At 47.3% G+C, this 15903-nt stretch overlaps 1 protein-coding gene across 4 annotated transcripts in view; it reads left to right on the forward strand.

Moving 5' to 3' along the window:
• LOC119446755 (neprilysin-2-like) overlaps positions 1-14806 on the forward strand; it is a 97449-nt gene extending 82643 nt beyond the window's left edge. For all 4 annotated transcript variants that reach the window (XM_049664367.1, XM_049664366.1, XM_037711290.2 and 1 more), the window contains 3 exons: positions 10219-10314; positions 11143-11219; positions 13031-14806. In XM_049664367.1, coding sequence (XP_049520324.1) covers positions 10219-10314; positions 11143-11219; positions 13031-13130 — 273 coding nt within the window. In that variant the 3' untranslated portion in view covers positions 13131-14806. The remainder of the gene's footprint in view (positions 1-10218; positions 10315-11142; positions 11220-13030) is intronic.
• The last annotated feature ends 1097 nt before the right edge of the window (positions 14807-15903 follow it).

Below are 15903 nucleotides of genomic sequence, written 5' to 3' on the forward strand. Positions count from 1 at the left end.
CGCCAGGTGTTGCGTGAGGGGAGAGCACGTCGCCGCGACGTCACGCCATCCCCGCTTTCGCTCTCGGAAGTCTGTGGTATCCGCGCGTTCCTTGTCCGCCCAAGCTCTCGCCTGCGTTCTAGTACCCCTGTCACGCGGCACATGTAATGTCATTTGCAGTAAGTGACATTCATACCGAATGTCATTGCGGTCTTGCGGTCCCAGTCTACACGGGTAAACAAAATGGCATTCTCAATTGATGGCAATGTTTATCGGCAGGCTGCTATGATAACGAAACCTTACAAATCGTGCTTCTTGTTTACATATTTTCACTATATTGTTAGCACTACAATGGTAAACATTGGATGGTTATTTGAAAATATATTACACTTCGTTTTAACTTATCGATTCTGTAATTTTTTGCCAAGCCCCTGTCGTCGAGATTACACAAGTCGCGCGTGAATGAGTTCGGAAACTCATTCAATGGGCGAATGCCATTAGTTGTGAATGTCATTCACTATGCCCGTGTAGAAGCAACAAAAATGACATTAACACTTGATCTCATTCGCTGCGAGTGACATTACATGTGCCGTGTGACAGTGGTATAACTGTGCCTCGGTAAGGCCAAATCAAAATTGGAGGACGCTTAAGCTTCGCCTTTAAGAGTAGAACGTGATAGCGTTATCGGGACCCGTTCGCATAGCATCGTTCGCATACGGCAAGTAGGCTTTATTCACTGCAACACTGAACGTGGGAAAGCCAGCTTACGAAGACCAAGCTTACACCGATCCCCTTAAAGTCGGCTTCACTTTTAAACTGAAATGCATTGCTGGAAAGACGTTTTTCTAGGGGCAATATACGTGGTCTTATATTAAAATGTGAAGACCCTAGCACCTTTTTTTTAATGATTTTGTTAATTGTTTATTGCCCCGACGCGCGCAGGTCTGGTAGAAATGCTGGAAAAGGGTTTTGTGTTTGAGTTTCCTCGTAGCAGAATTAGGTTTTCTGGTACATTCAAATTATAATCCGACGCCAATCGGTAAACAATCCGACGGCGAATCCGACGCCGAATGGTAAAGTCGTAGTTTACCATTTTTCTGACGGATTTCACTGTGGTAAATTTAATTTTTGTTCACCAAAACCTTGCACCACGTGGAGGGCCTGCGCGGTCGATGTGGTTGGATGATTTTCTCCGCCACCCGCGATTACACGCCGGTTGCCGACGCCGGATTTTCTGCGACACGGGGTCCTAAACGCTATCGCGTTAAAACGTGCCAAGCGTCTCAACGCGCTCGCTTGCCCGCGTGAAGTTCATAACTCGAAGGACCGCTCAGCGGTGTCAACTGGACATTAATGGTTTGGCATTCACAGCTTAAAAGAAGTGCTTATGTGTCCTCGGATTTTAACAGCGAAGCTGTTCTAGCTAACCGTAAAAAGCGGCGCCTGCTGTCGCAAAGCCTCGCCGAGCGATGACGTCACTGCGTTGCCTAGCAACCATCTCGCGGAGCGGCGTGTGCCTCGCCTCTCCGTGCAGTGTACATGTTGATTGACACGGCACGTTAAGGAGAGGGAAGGAGAGCATGCGCGCGGCGCGCGCAATGCTCGGGAGAGGGAAAGAGAAAATGAGAGCGAGATAGAGAGAGAAAGAAATTGTAGGAGCACCAAGGAGGCAACGCGCAGAGCTGCCGCCGACGCCGCCCGCGTTCGCGCCGGGGAAACGCGGGCGGCGTCGACAGCAGCTCGGCAGGTTTCGACCAGCCACGCCCCGGCAAGTGTGGAGGCGCAGCTTGGCCGTGACGTAAACGGGGTAGATAAAGCTCGGAGCCGCCGCGACGGCGGCACAACTCTCTTTGACTCTGTGGCGAGTACATGCAGCCTTGACATGGGACGACCAAAGAAGATCCGGGCACCCTAGCAAAACTTAGCCAAATATAGTAAAAAATGTGGTTGATCCCTCTTATATAGGAATCGGTATAGAACACGAAAGTGAAACGTGTCTTCACAGAAGTAGTGTAATGTTTATTGCACATTGATATATAATGTCTATTGGTGTTTTGTGGCTAAAGCGCCCTTAGGCGTTGATGCACCCACGCTGACGCCTGGTGGCACGTCTCCTCCATCACGACTACCAACGTCGATGACCATGAGCAACCGTCGTGCATATGGAAGCTGCACTACGCTGCACACGCTAGCACAACGCGAAAGACGAAGCACGTAACTGACACACTAATACAACGCGCAAGACAAAGCACGTAACTGAATCGTCACCGAGTCAAATCAGCGCGTACAGCGCGTCGTAATTGCAGCCTCCGCGATCAACTTCAGAAACATTTTCAGAGCTAATTGCGGAGGCCACGCTCCGCTGTGCTGAGTACGGTGAACGCCACCTAGTAGTGCTTCTGCGAGAACGCGTTGGTAGTGCTTCTTGATGCCAGCGTCCCTTCGAATGCTGGCATCGAGGCGTCGTAGTGCTGAGACCACCGAAGCGTTCACTGTCGGTGCGCGTTAGTGTCATAATGCAGTACTTCTCTTTTCTGCTCGTAGGCGGCGGCACCGCCCCGAGCAAGAGCGCGGGTACACGGAGGAGTGTTAGATATATAAGGCGCGTCTGTGTAGCACTCTGCAAATGCGTTTGTGGCGCAATGGGTTAAACGCTCGGCGATCTATCGTCGCGGACCGAGAGGTCGTGGGTTCGATTTCCAAATTTTGCATGTTTGTGGAACTTTTTCTTCTGGTTTCTTTCTTTGTATTATGTTCGTGTATGTTCGTGTGACGTATTTCCGTGACGGAAATACGTCAGTGAAGTCTTGGTGGACCCCGGTATAAAACACTTTCGTGTTAAAACTGGAAGAAGCTAGCTCAATCACCAGCTCCGCTGTTTACTCCAGCCTTGCACCACTAGTGCAAGCTGCCCACTTTTTTTGTGTAGACATTCTGAACGCAGCGGTATTTCGTGATATTTTGGTACGTCAAGTATCATGAACATTCTCATCATTGCAAATACTTTTGTGGCCTTTGATAAAGTTAATATTTGTCGTGACGTTTCACAAATGTCACCAATAGTCGTATGAGGGCGCCATTGCATCATCATGTGTAGGGAGCCTACATGCAAAAACAGCGCTTGAATGTAGGCTCCCTAATCATTTGCAGCTTAGAAGGCGCTGTTTTGACGGAGCCGTAGGCAAGCATGACCGATTGTTATAGAGGCATTCATTGTGCCTTTGCCGCTGCATGTGTTTGAGTAATATTTGGCTCTGGTGTTCGCGAAAGCATTCTCTCGCCTCTAGAATAATTTACTGACCATGCTCAAAGTGCCGCCTTAATAGTCATTTTTGATGACAAATCCAGCGACGCCAGGGTCTGGGATTCATCCGCATAATGATCAACGCCCATTAAAGTTACCAATATCTAATTCTCGAACCTAAGAGTCCAATAGCGGGTACAAATTGATTTGTTTTGAAAAGCTTGATTATTCACATACGCATGCGGTATGGAGCTATATGAAGCACTGGAAAAAATGTTAATTTATTTCATGCGTGGACTTCCTTGTACGGGCGTGTTTAATGTGTTCAGTTATTTTTGGCCCTGCTCCTAGGGGAACTTGGCGTTGGATTCTATCCCGTAGGTTTGGCGAAACGAATGTCACTAAAAGATTCAAGTCGCATTCGCGAATATGAGCTCAGCATTAAATGTGATTTTAACACGATAGCGTTAAGGGCCCCGTGTCGCAGAAAATCCAACGTCGGCGTCGGCGTAAGCATCGGCGTCTGACGGAAATAATCATGCCGAACCACATCATCCCGAACCACCCCGACCGGGCGGGTCCTTCGCGTGGCGCAAGGCGTTAGTTCACAAAAATTGAATTTCTCAAAGTAAAATCCGTCAGAAAAATCGTAAAGTACGACTTAACCACAACCTACAGAAGTGATAGCGTCGGATTGTAATTTGAATATATGAGAAAAAAGCCTGATAAGCAGGCTATTGAATGCTATCGCGTTCCACTCTTAAAGGCGAAGCTTAAGCGTGCTCCTATTCTGATTGCGTTTCGCTGTACTTTGGTTCTAGGCAACATTGAGGGAAATGTTGAAAACCGAGTCTTTCTAAATTTTGATTGGGTCCCATGTCGCAGAAAATACGGTGTCGGCGTCAACAGCGTCCAATAACGCTATCGCGTTCCACTGTTAAAGGCGAAGCTTAAGCGTACACCAAGTTTTTCGAATAATTTATTTATGAAAGAAAAACAATTGCCAATGCACTTCGATTTGAAATGGCGATTTTGTTTCGTAGTCAAATCAAATCCACGTATGTGCTTGTTATCATAAAAAGCAAGCGATGAACCGTATTTTCTAATAACACCGAATTGCGAGCAATACCTCCAATTTTCACGTCATCTATTTTCTTCCGGATTTGTACGGTGGCTGTATTCAGATGGAGGCGGAATGTAACAAACGATTGTGTGGCTCTCAAGAATGCGACGCATTTGAAGTTTGATGTTTGAAGCTTACTGTGACAATTGTATACAAGTACAAAATAAGCTCCTGGGACTCAATAATATTGTTAAATGGTCCCCCCCCCCCAAAAAAAAAAAAACATTCCATTTGGCATACACAACACTAGTCGCATACTAACGGCGTAGTATCATTTATAAAAACAACGAGTATAGCAGGAAATAATAATAAAAAAAAACTCAATTCGGCATAAACCCAAGGGCTCGAGCGCAAAACAAGAAACTGCAGTATTTGTCAACTAGTAGCATTACTTGTCGAGATGCCGCTGATTAGACGGCGAGAGTATAGAGCAAAGCAAACAAACAGACCAACAAGGAAACAAAACATCGTAGTTTGAGCTAGTTATTCGCTCACAACTAGCGAACTACTTCGATCCTTTTGCTGATTAACGCGATTATATACGCCTAGCACTCGACGCACTGCCTTCTTTATTTCTTCTCCAACTCCCCGTGGTTTCCTGGCAGTATCCTTGATCCGCCCAACTTCGACAGGCCACAGAGAGGACCGCTAAACAAACAGCGTGATTGGTGGACAACTGTGGCTTCTGTGACCTTAGCGTACAACGTTTGTACAGCAGCTTCATCGGGCAAAAAATATTGCTTTCCAAGAAAGTTATTTTTCGTCAGCACGGCTTATATGTGCACGTACATATAGTTCACGGCGGCAACCCAGCCATAAATTTACCGGAAGGACCAAAACGACTTCGTATGCACGTGTACATGCAATAGCACTCTGGTGAAGAAACGCGGCTCACATAACCACATACACTGACTTAAATTTCGCCTAACGAGCACGTTTCAGGTACATGCTGCCGAATTTTTTTATAATATCGCGCCATTCAGCATCGACCGCACGACATGTTTGCGCCTTATAATGAATACTCTTAATACGCTGTAGATTTATGCTTGAAGGGACACTAAAGAGAAAAGGGATTTATTCGGTAAAAGTAAATTACCCTTCTACAGTATCGAAAACAACTCTCTTACCGTGATAAGACGTTTAAGAGAGGGCATAAGCGTGCCATTCGCAACATCAGGATAACACAAAGTAGATCAACGAGTGTCAGTTTTGACTTAGTTCTATGCTTTCTTCCTCCGACTTTGGGCAAGTTCGAAACCATCACATGTGGAAGCTACGGTAATTCAGCATTGGTTCCACGGAATACTTGGCGCAGTAACAAGCATGCAGAGGCTACGCCCCCCGTAGTTTCTCCGTCATTGGCACATAAAGTAGTCCAATAACCATAGCAATAATTTACTCACGGAAGCGAGAGTACCTCAGTCTCCCCTGTTTTACAGCGAAGCTGAGAAGAGCTAAGTTCCAGGAGATCGTGTCCGCGTGTAGAAAAGCCACGTGACATAGCGGGAGAGGAGAGGAAAAGAAGAGGTCAACCCTGTGAGAATGCTGTGAGAGGGTGCAGATGAAAAGGATAACGGGGATTCTGTAGACGTCAGTCGCGCCGTCCAATACTCGCGTTGGAAGGGAGGGGGGGGGGGGGGGGCAGCGTGAGGAGCGATAATCAGTGGCGGTGTACGAAAAAAAGTGGTCGCAGTTTCACCTGAAAGGCGAAGCATCAATTGCCATAGCAAATTTGTAGAGAGCTATACGGAGTAATGATTGTAGCTTTATCAGCTGTATAAACTTGGACATGCAGCAGCACCGGCAACACGCAGAACTGTTGTGGACGCCGTCGGCGTTTTGCCCGCGTTCGCACAAAATGCGTGCGGCGTTGGTGACTGTTGCCGGAGCCTCTGATATAAATAGGCACTTGGTGCTGCAGCTAAACGTCACCTCCCTTCCCTCCCCCCCCCCCCCCCCCCCCACCGCCTTTCGCGCGTCGGAAGAAGGCGCGTTTGCTCTACATATTGTAAAGGAGGAAAGAGACGCCTACTTCTGCAGCCCTTAAGGAAGCACGGTGCAAAACGCGCGTTTGTTCTCCGCCGTGGGTTCACTCCCCGTGAAAGAGCGCGTCCCTCGCGCCCTTTCACTCGCACATACAGCGTTCGGCGGCGCGCGGCGACGATTTCATCTCCATTGACGTCATAGGAACCTCACGGCAACGGCGACGACGACGGCGACGCCGACGGCAGAATCTGCTGTGGAGTGTCCATATAATTGCTATCGCAATAAAAGTAGGTCAACGAAGGAGTGGGGTGTGAGAGGAGTTCGCGTTAGCATTGGTTGTATATACGGAGCTTTGGTCAAGGACTCTTGTCTGGGAACGTCGTAGAAAAGCGTGACGAACGCGCTAGGAACGCCGTCGCCAGTGGACGCCGAGCCAGTTCTTTCAGAGCCGGGCACTGTATAGCTATCGCCTAAGTGTTCAAAAATACCCCATTGTGCTACTCGGAGCTGACACAGAAACCTTTTTCCCGAGTACGTAGAGAAGGGGTCGGTTTACCATTTTGTAGCCGAATTCAACATACCAAATCCCCAATACAGCTAAACCCCAACATAGCAAATCCCACCAGAGCGCCAGCTTCGCTGGACTGCCCTCTTCACTGGGTGGAAGGGCTCTAACTTTTTCGTTCGTGGCAGTAAACGCTTTGAGGCGCTACGTGACATTGCACCGCCTTCGGGATCGACTCCGGGCGGCTGCAGAAAGGGCGCGATCGTCGTTGGTGGTTGTACACTACGTTTTATCTATACATCACAAAAGCGAGACGCCCGTTTCTGAGGACGATTACGCACAGCCGCGCGTCTTGCTGTCATGCATGCACTCGCCTAAAAGGTCCAGCCATGGAACAGCCGCACAAATCAACGACACTTTGATGTGCGGCGTCAACAAGCATCGGAACAATGAGAGACCTAGTTCGGGACAAAGACGTGGAAGTCGGCGTCAATATCGGGGATGACACGCAGGCAACGGGTCGTGTCGTCATTCGACAATGCTGATCATACCATTCATTCGCACATCATTTGGGAGATGCGTAATTTTATTGAAAACGGATATTCGAGGCACGTTGACGAATTTGGCGCCGCCACCGTCGTGCTGTCATGGTATAGACGGCGCATGCGCGGCCCGTGCGTTGAGGTTAAGAACGGCTCCATGGACGCACTGTGCGTTCGGCCGGCAAAACGAAGAAGCAATGAGGACGCACCGCCAGTCTCCGTTTTGTCGGCTTTGCAGCAGAACAGCCGTGTGCATATCATACTGTGGCGACAGTGGAACGGACAGTAATCTACAAACGCCGACGGTTTTTCTGCGGTGTCATCTCGTGCACCGGCGATATGCGACGCCAGCGGCCTTGTATTCGTCGCACATCGACGGTGCACGAGATGACGCCAGCGTGAGACGCCTGGCAGCAGTCGAGGCGCTGTTCCGGCTGAGCAGCAGCAGTTGGCTTTGCGTGCTGCGTCGCGCCTTCCTGCATTACATTGTTAGAACACCGTCCAAGGAGCTTGAACGCTATACGCGAAATCATGCTGTTGCTTTCAACTCATTGGCCTTCGGGTGAAGCTGCCAAATTTTAAAGCTCATAACCTTTTTCTCTCTTTTCTTTCTTTTCTTTTCTTTTCTTTTTTTCTTTAGTCAAGTGTTGTCTATGTATCATTGCTCACACAACCCATACTTTAAACTTGGCATTTTCTCCAATAAACTTTCCCGGTATTTAAGCAGAATTCACCGAGTCGCTTGAAAGGAATTGGGGCCCTGCAATCACGTTGCCTTTCTCACATGCTTTCCTTTTGTTCGCGATTAAAATCCTCGCCTGATATATTGGCTTTTGCGAAGCACGCTTGCCTGCTCCGTAACGGTTTCGCTGCTGCCAACTGCGAATAAATTTAGTCGATGTGTAGCACTTGTCACTCCAGCATCTGATCTCTCTCTGCGTTGTTTCGCGCTAACGTTCTTGCATTCAGCCTAAACACAACACAGGCCGTGCGATATTGTTAAACTAAGCAATTCTGGCTCAGCAAGAAAGGAGCAATGGCCTTTTCTTTCGCCCCCATGTACATATTCGTGCAAATGAAGTTTGCTTTTTTTTTCTGTGAAAAATAAAAAGAAAGAGGCAAGCTGCTCATGGCAAAGGCAGAATTGAATTCATTTTGCGAGAAGAACGCCGCAGCTGGCGCGCTGCCGCAGATGCCTCGCGTTGGAGCGGGCATCATTCCATTCTGTGCAGAGCCGTGATTTCGATCGATTCCTACACGGCAGAGCCGTGTGTAAGAAATAAAAAGAAATAAAATGTGCGCTGCATGTTTCGACCAAAGAAACGGATTCCCAAAGTTATTGTTTCAGCGTTGAAATTTACTTTTAATGTTCTTTTCGGTAACAAACAACGCTCCCTTTCTTACGCATTCGTAAGGAAACGTGAAAATAGTAAGTATTTCAAAGCTCTCAGAGAAATTGTTTTTCGGAATAATAAAGAGCTTTTTTTTCTTCTTCAAGTACGAGATTAACAATGTCTGCCTTCCAATTACTGCTTGTGAGAGCGTGCGTGCGTGCGTGCGTGCGTGTGTGTGTGTGTGTGTGTGTGTGTGTGTGTGTGTGTGTGTGTGTGTGTGTGTGTGTGTGTGTGTGTGTGTGTGTGTGTGTGTGTGTGTGTGTGTGTGTGTGTGTGTGTGTGTGTGTGTGTGTGTGTGTGTGTGTGTGTGTGTGTGTGTGTGTGTGTGTGTGTGTGTGTGTGTGTGTGTGTGTGTGTGTGTGTGTGTGTGTGTGTGTGTGTGTGTGTGTGTGTGTGTGTGTGTTTTGTGGTGGCCTAGTATGAGAGGCTCTAATATTTGTGTAAAAGCGATGCCCACAAAGAAGGTTTGCATCATTATCATCATCATGATCGTCGTCATCGTCATCATCGTCAGCCTATATTTTATGTCCACTGCAGGACGAAGGCCTCTCCCTGCGATCTCCAATTACCCCTCCCTGTCTTCCGCTAGCTGATTCCAACTTGGGCCTGCAAATTGCCTAACTTCATCACCCCACCTACTTTTCTGCCGTCCTCGACTGCGCTTCCCTTCTCTTGGTACCCATTCTGTAAATCGAATGGCCCACCGCCCACCGGTTATCCATCCTACGCATCACATGGCCTGCCCAGCTCCATTTTTTGCTCTTAATGTCCATTAGAATATCGGCTATATCAGTTTTCTCTCTGATCCACTCCGCTCTCTTAGCTTTATCGAGCTTAAAAATTAAAATTAAGGGGTTTTACGTGTCGAAACCACCATATGATTATGAGGCACGCCGCAGTGGGGGACTCCGGAATAATTTGGACCACCTGGGGTTCTTTAACGTGCAGCTAAATCTAAGTACATGGGTGTTTTTTGCATTTCTCCCCCATCGAAATGCTGCCACCGTGGCCGGGATTTGATCCCGCGACCTCGTGCTTAGCAACTCAACACCATAGCCACTAAGTGACCACGGCGGGTTTTTACCGAGCTCTACTCGTGACGTTCTCTTCGGAGCAACCACTTCGCGAGTGATCTGGCTGATGGTGTTTTTAGAACAGTATAATTCCCCACTGATGACCTTACGCGCAGAGCTTTTTTATGACAATTCTTGGTAAGGCACCTTAGTGCCTGTTGTTCTGACCGCTGTACCAATTGCTCTGTGCTCCGCAGCAGTGGCCGTATTCGAAAATAACAGATAATACACAATAGATTGATAATAAGCCTGTCAATAGTGTGTTTTATCTCAAATGACGGGATTATGTGTCCCGGCGTCAATATATGGTATCTTACGGGCGAATTCGTGGAGCAACATGCTGGACTATAAGCGACCACGCTTCCTATGCAGGCCTACCAGCGCTGGGTGAAGGAGAACGGACCGGAGGCGGGTCTTCCGGGCTTGCGCTACACGCCGCGTCAACTCTTCTGGATCAGCGCTGCAAACGTGAGTGCGCCAGCTGCAACAACTGTAGGGCAATGATAGATCGTACTTTCGTACATTATCTTAAGATGCAATAAAGTACTACCGGCCTATGTATAAGCTATACTCTTTTTTTTTGCAGTTTAAATATGACCATAACGCACGATTTCCATAACGCATAATGGTCAACCATAACGCACGATTTCTGAACACGCTCCAGGCATTCGTTCATTTATTTTGTTTGGAAGATCTATGCTGCGTGTTTTCTCTTTTGAAAGTCGTGTTCTTGTCCCTACGTTACACGTCGTGTACGATGCGTGGGCGAAGCGATGACAGGACTCCTTTTTAGTCAATGTGAGTGTTTCCTAAGGCGGGCGTCATGGTGAGGTGAAGGGTCATGCGAGATTGAACTGTGGTTCTGATATTAAGTCATAGAGCAAAGTTCGGGGGTTGCAAGCAACCGCTGATCGATGCTGGAGAGGAAGTTGTGTTGTCCAAACTCTGCTTTTCGTTTTGAGAAACGCCGCTCTCACGAATTTGAACAAATTAGGAACATCCATTCCTGGAGTCTTTATTCAGCGTATACTTATAACACAGCTATAAATTTGTGTCAACTTTGTTCTCGCCTTCAAGCTATGCAAGGTGACTCACTTAATTTTTGTACTGACAGGCAACGAAACAGAACGGCACTTTGATCCTTCTTGCTTGCAACTTCCGCACTAGCAAGAAACAGCGTGCAATATCCCAAGCGTTAGCTGGAGCTCACTGTCTCTGAAATACTGGACCTTCCCATAACTTTAGCTACAGCAGTGCCACAGGCAGGGATCTATAATGCGTGTTGCTGCGTTTCAGGTATGGTGCGGAAAGTACCGACCAGAGGCAATGAAGCTGCGGATCATGTCTGGATCACACAGCCCACCGTCATACAGGTGAGAAACTTTCCATCGTAGAGTCTGACAGCGTAAAAAGAATCCTGGTAAAAGAAATGCGGACGCCGTATTTCAAGCACCTAATATTTTAGGCAGTGATCTAGCCCCTCTATATATACCGTCGTCAACTCTTCCCGAGGTCTTCTGCTGAGCGAGTTTGTGCATACTGCAGAGACAGGCACTGGGAAAACAATTTAACTAAAGTTGCACTTTGGGCTTGTTGGTTGGTATAGCATGATGGAGGCAAAAGGCGTAGCGCACCTGAAATGGGACAAAAGAATGACACTGACCACACACACATTTGGCGCTGCACCATGATAATTTTGTAGTGCGTATAACAGGTGTCATCTACCAAATTCCTACAACCTGCGGAGGTAGCTACATCGGCCTGACCGCGCGATGCCTTAACGAGAGCATAAAAGCAATCTGAACAAAGAGCAGGCCGATGCTTTTCTTGCACAGCACTGCAAGAGGTGCGCCTGCCGGCCCCTTTTTGGAAATGCGATGATTCTCGGAAAAAGCGTTAACGAGATGACCACGCTCATCATTGAAGCACATCACATTGCCATCTTCTTCGACGCTTGCATCAGCAAAACATCAATCTCTATCGTAAAAAAGAGTTCGAATTTATGCGTATGGCATGCTTTTGTTTTATCACAAAACGTCTTATACTGTCGCGAGTGGCGCAATCAGGATGCTCAGAGCACGTGTTCTATGACAGCCGAGTGAAGGGTGTACATCTATGCTGTGATCCCGCATTTAAAGCTCGTTGTTAAAGGTTAGTGCCAAATGTGTGTTGTGTAGTCTGCCCTTCTGTTGTCCTGTTTCGGGTGCGCTACGCATATTGCCTTCATCACAATTTAACTATCACGCAGCAGGAAAGCGCGATACACGTTACATGAAGAGGATCACACAAATCGCTTTCTTACATCGAGAGAGAGAGAGAAAGTTGACAGAATTATGGTAACCTCATGTGTTTATCTAACACTGTTATCAGATACCTAAAGTCACCATGCATCATTTCATTCATCCACGCACCACTGCCTTGCACGCAATCACAGTCATATTTTTTTCAGCGACGCACTTATTCGACTAGAAGCGCTCGAACACGTAAATGTTGACGCGTTAAACACAGGTGCCCGAGCCTAAGCCCAAATGGGCACCTGCCTGAATACCCAGACGTCGCAGCGTGCTGAAAATTAGAGCCATCTTGGGGGTGATAAGGACGATGAGAGTGATGCCGTGGACAATTTTACGAACGTAGACGTGAACAGGTGTGCTGCGGGAAAGTGTCAGTTTCGGTGATTGCTTGCCCGGGCCCATTTAGAGGCTGTATAGAAGCGACGTGAAAGAACGACTGATTGTGTCTGCTCGAAACCTTGTAAAATATAGAACAGATAGCTTTGAGAACGTGCTGGCGAAAATTGGATGTTGTATACTGTATATAGGGTGAATGAGGTATCCACGAGATAAATGAAAATTATGTAGCACAATTTCCGTAAGTCCTGCTGGAAACAATTTGAGCTATGTGCAACCAACGAGCTCAGGCACACTATTCCAAAATTATGTTTCACTAGATGTTCTGTCGTGACACCTCCGAAATTGCACAAGTTCGCTGATTTGTTTATCGTATATGTCTGCTGGTTGTTAACATGTGTTCAAACGTAAGTGCAGTGATTTGCTGTTCAGAAAATGCATATGCTCGTTCATTAGAAACATGTCTTGTCATAACTGCTTATAAGTGTGAAAGCTTTTTGCGACTACAGCCCCGAGGTTTCTGCCGGTTCTAAACGCGGCGAGCATTCCCGCAGGGTCATCGGTCCCATGTCGAACACGCCCGAGTTCGCCCAGGAGTTCAACTGCCCGCCAGGTTCTTCCATGAACCCCATCAAAAAGTGCACCGTCTGGTGATCGCGCCGCCAGACCGTGCGCCACCGCCGCCGTTGCACCGTCGGGCGCACTCCGGGAACAGTGCTGTGCGAAAGGACACTATCCGGACCCGCGGTACTCGGCTCCAAATTGGACCGCAAAACTGTGTGCGCGTGTACCGCGCACAAGCCGGTCGGCACAAGCAGTGCGAACAACAAATATACCATCCGTGTTTGTGTGTGTGTGCGTGTTTCACGTTAAGGTCGCTGCTACGGCGAAAGGTCCAGTCAGTTGTGCTAGATGTCGCGGTACAGGGTGGCTGGGAGCAAGCACGCATGTCCGTAGCATCGGCTGTCGCAGTGAATGAGAACGCGAGCTTGCTAGTTTAACGTGCTCTCAGGTGGATACATCTGGCCGGCTGTTGGAAATTTTAATGGCCGAGCAGCTCATCTTGTACACAATGAAAGACACTACAGTGTATTGTATCTAATTACAGTGTTGGTAATGTCTGCGTTCGCTGTGTGCGTTTATTTACACTTTTGGTATCCTTGATTAGAAAGAATCACGGCCACATTTGAATAAAAAGGGGGGAGGGGGGTGAATGTTGAGAAAAGCAAAAATGCCTTTCCGCAGCGTTATCTTTAGTTTGACGATGTATTTTGGCACTTCCGTGCAGCGACAAGTCATATCGACTCTAGTCGTCAACGTCATTTCAGTCTTTTCGTCGAGCTCCCGAGGCGGTACTTGTCGATCGCTGTTTAGTGACAGACCCGCTGGATTCGGTCCACCATGACAAGTGTGCTTCCCTTGCCCTTACGCGTTGAAGGCGGAGCCACAAAGGCGTATTCGAGCTACTGAATACATGTCTTATGTAAGGACTGATTGATGCAATATGCGGCAATCATGGTGTCGCGTGTCTCACGAAGGTGGCGTTTAAGCACTCTTGCTTTCTCAGCCACTCTAAGGCTTCGGAAACCTCTGCCGGCCATGTTTCCTGAGCAGCAAGACGACTCCTGCCAGATCCAATGTTTCGAGCGTTACGGAATGTATCGCTCAGGGGTAACGGTTGCCGGACCTTCCAATTGAAGGCAGCTAATGTGACTTCAATTGCCAAATCAAGCTTCGCTTGTCTAGTTCCAAGTATCTGGCAATGCTCTGACCTTGTATCATACACCTACTTAGCTATTACACCACGGTCACAGAAAGCGAACGAGCGCAATCGGTCGCGTACTTTGTGAAGGGTGCTTTGCGCCGTCACAATAGGAGCACAACACTACCTTTGATTCGGGGAGAAATAGGAGTGTGGGAATGTAGTAGTAGTAGTATAAAACTTTATTTTATGTTTTAAAACGAATGTACAACATTACCAATACGAATCTCATTTAATTCCAAAAACGGCTCCCCGACTTCTAAGCTAAAGTTTGACTCGGTGTATTATTTTTGTACCATATATCGCAGTCATCTTAGCAAAGTGGGACTTTCACCTTAGTAATTTTGCAGATATGTTGCCTTAATTTGCATGAAATATTACTTATATGCCTTGGTAAACCTCACCATGTTTGCATCGCGAAAGTCATGCCTTCTGTTTCTTTCTTTAAACACTGAAAATTATGTGGTATTTGTGTCGCTATCAGCCAGGTTTTCCTGAATATTTCAATTCCATTAAATATTTCACTACTGGAACGCGAGATAAGCGAAGAATAAAGCGTTTAACAAGGCTGCTCGCTCGTCTGAGGCGCATGCGAATTTCTTTGCCCTTGTCGCGGCGAAGATTTGTTATACACTTTGTCAACCGTTCGCCATTTACATGTCTTTCTCTTCCGTAACCTTTTACAGCCCTCGTGCCCAGTCATTTATTTGATTAAATTTGGTTTCGCCAGTTTTGCGGTGGGTCAAAAGCGAAGTTACGTCATAGCGATCACGTGTTTGGACTATTTACACGCATGTGCGCTGAGTTTAAGCATCAGACGTTTAGCTTCTGTGCTCATTTTCTTCGACTCCGAAGTCAAATAGCCTTGCACGTTTTCTTTCATCTGTATCGACGCCTGTTGAAGTAATCTCTTATAGGTCAAAGATTACAGCTCATATTCCTACGTCATGGTGTGGTTATAGAAACGGGGCTCGGAAAATCACAGGTAAGCCAAGGCGCCGCTGTCCGTAATATTGTTACGGGCCTCCTCTTTGCATTAAAAGGAAGAAGACGACGATCGCCGGGGAACGCTGCGCGTGTTCAGCCATCTTAACTATTGTCGAGGCTTTGGGGCTTTATCAGCTCCCTACGTCCTTTGTGAAATGTGATTTGTAACATTCTTTATTGAATTACTTTTTTGTACTTTCTTTTCTGTACTGTTGGTTGCAGTTTGCGCTTTTATGGCTTGGTTAAGTCGGGTTGTAATAAATTTAAGACATGCCTGATGAAACCTGGCCGCGCGTTAATTAGTGCCATCCAGCACAGGCTACAGGTTCGTTTAATTAAGCCAGGAAGCGGCAACTCTACAATCACGAAACACAAAAGCCGCCTAACGTTTTCGTGCTTTAATGACGTAAAATTGCGCCTTGCTTTCAAGCAAGACAGCGGTTCGAATACGCGCATGTTGTCATGGCACAAAAGAAGACATTGGTTCTCAAGCTTACACACGTTTCTTGCTTCTGCAGAAGTTTACACTGTTCCATGTACATTAACGCACCTTCCAGGATTTCGTGTGCTGTCTTAACAAGGCCTGCTGAGCTTTTGTGTCCAGGGTGTGCAAAAGTCTGTGCTCCGGGCGCAGTGGCTGCAATGGACGTGATTGGTTTGAAAAAGTTTCATTCCGTA

The sequence above is a fragment of the Dermacentor silvarum genome, chromosome 3, assembly GCF_013339745.2.
Source record: "Dermacentor silvarum isolate Dsil-2018 chromosome 3, BIME_Dsil_1.4, whole genome shotgun sequence".
NCBI classification, from domain to species: Eukaryota; Metazoa; Arthropoda; class Arachnida; order Ixodida; family Ixodidae; genus Dermacentor; species Dermacentor silvarum.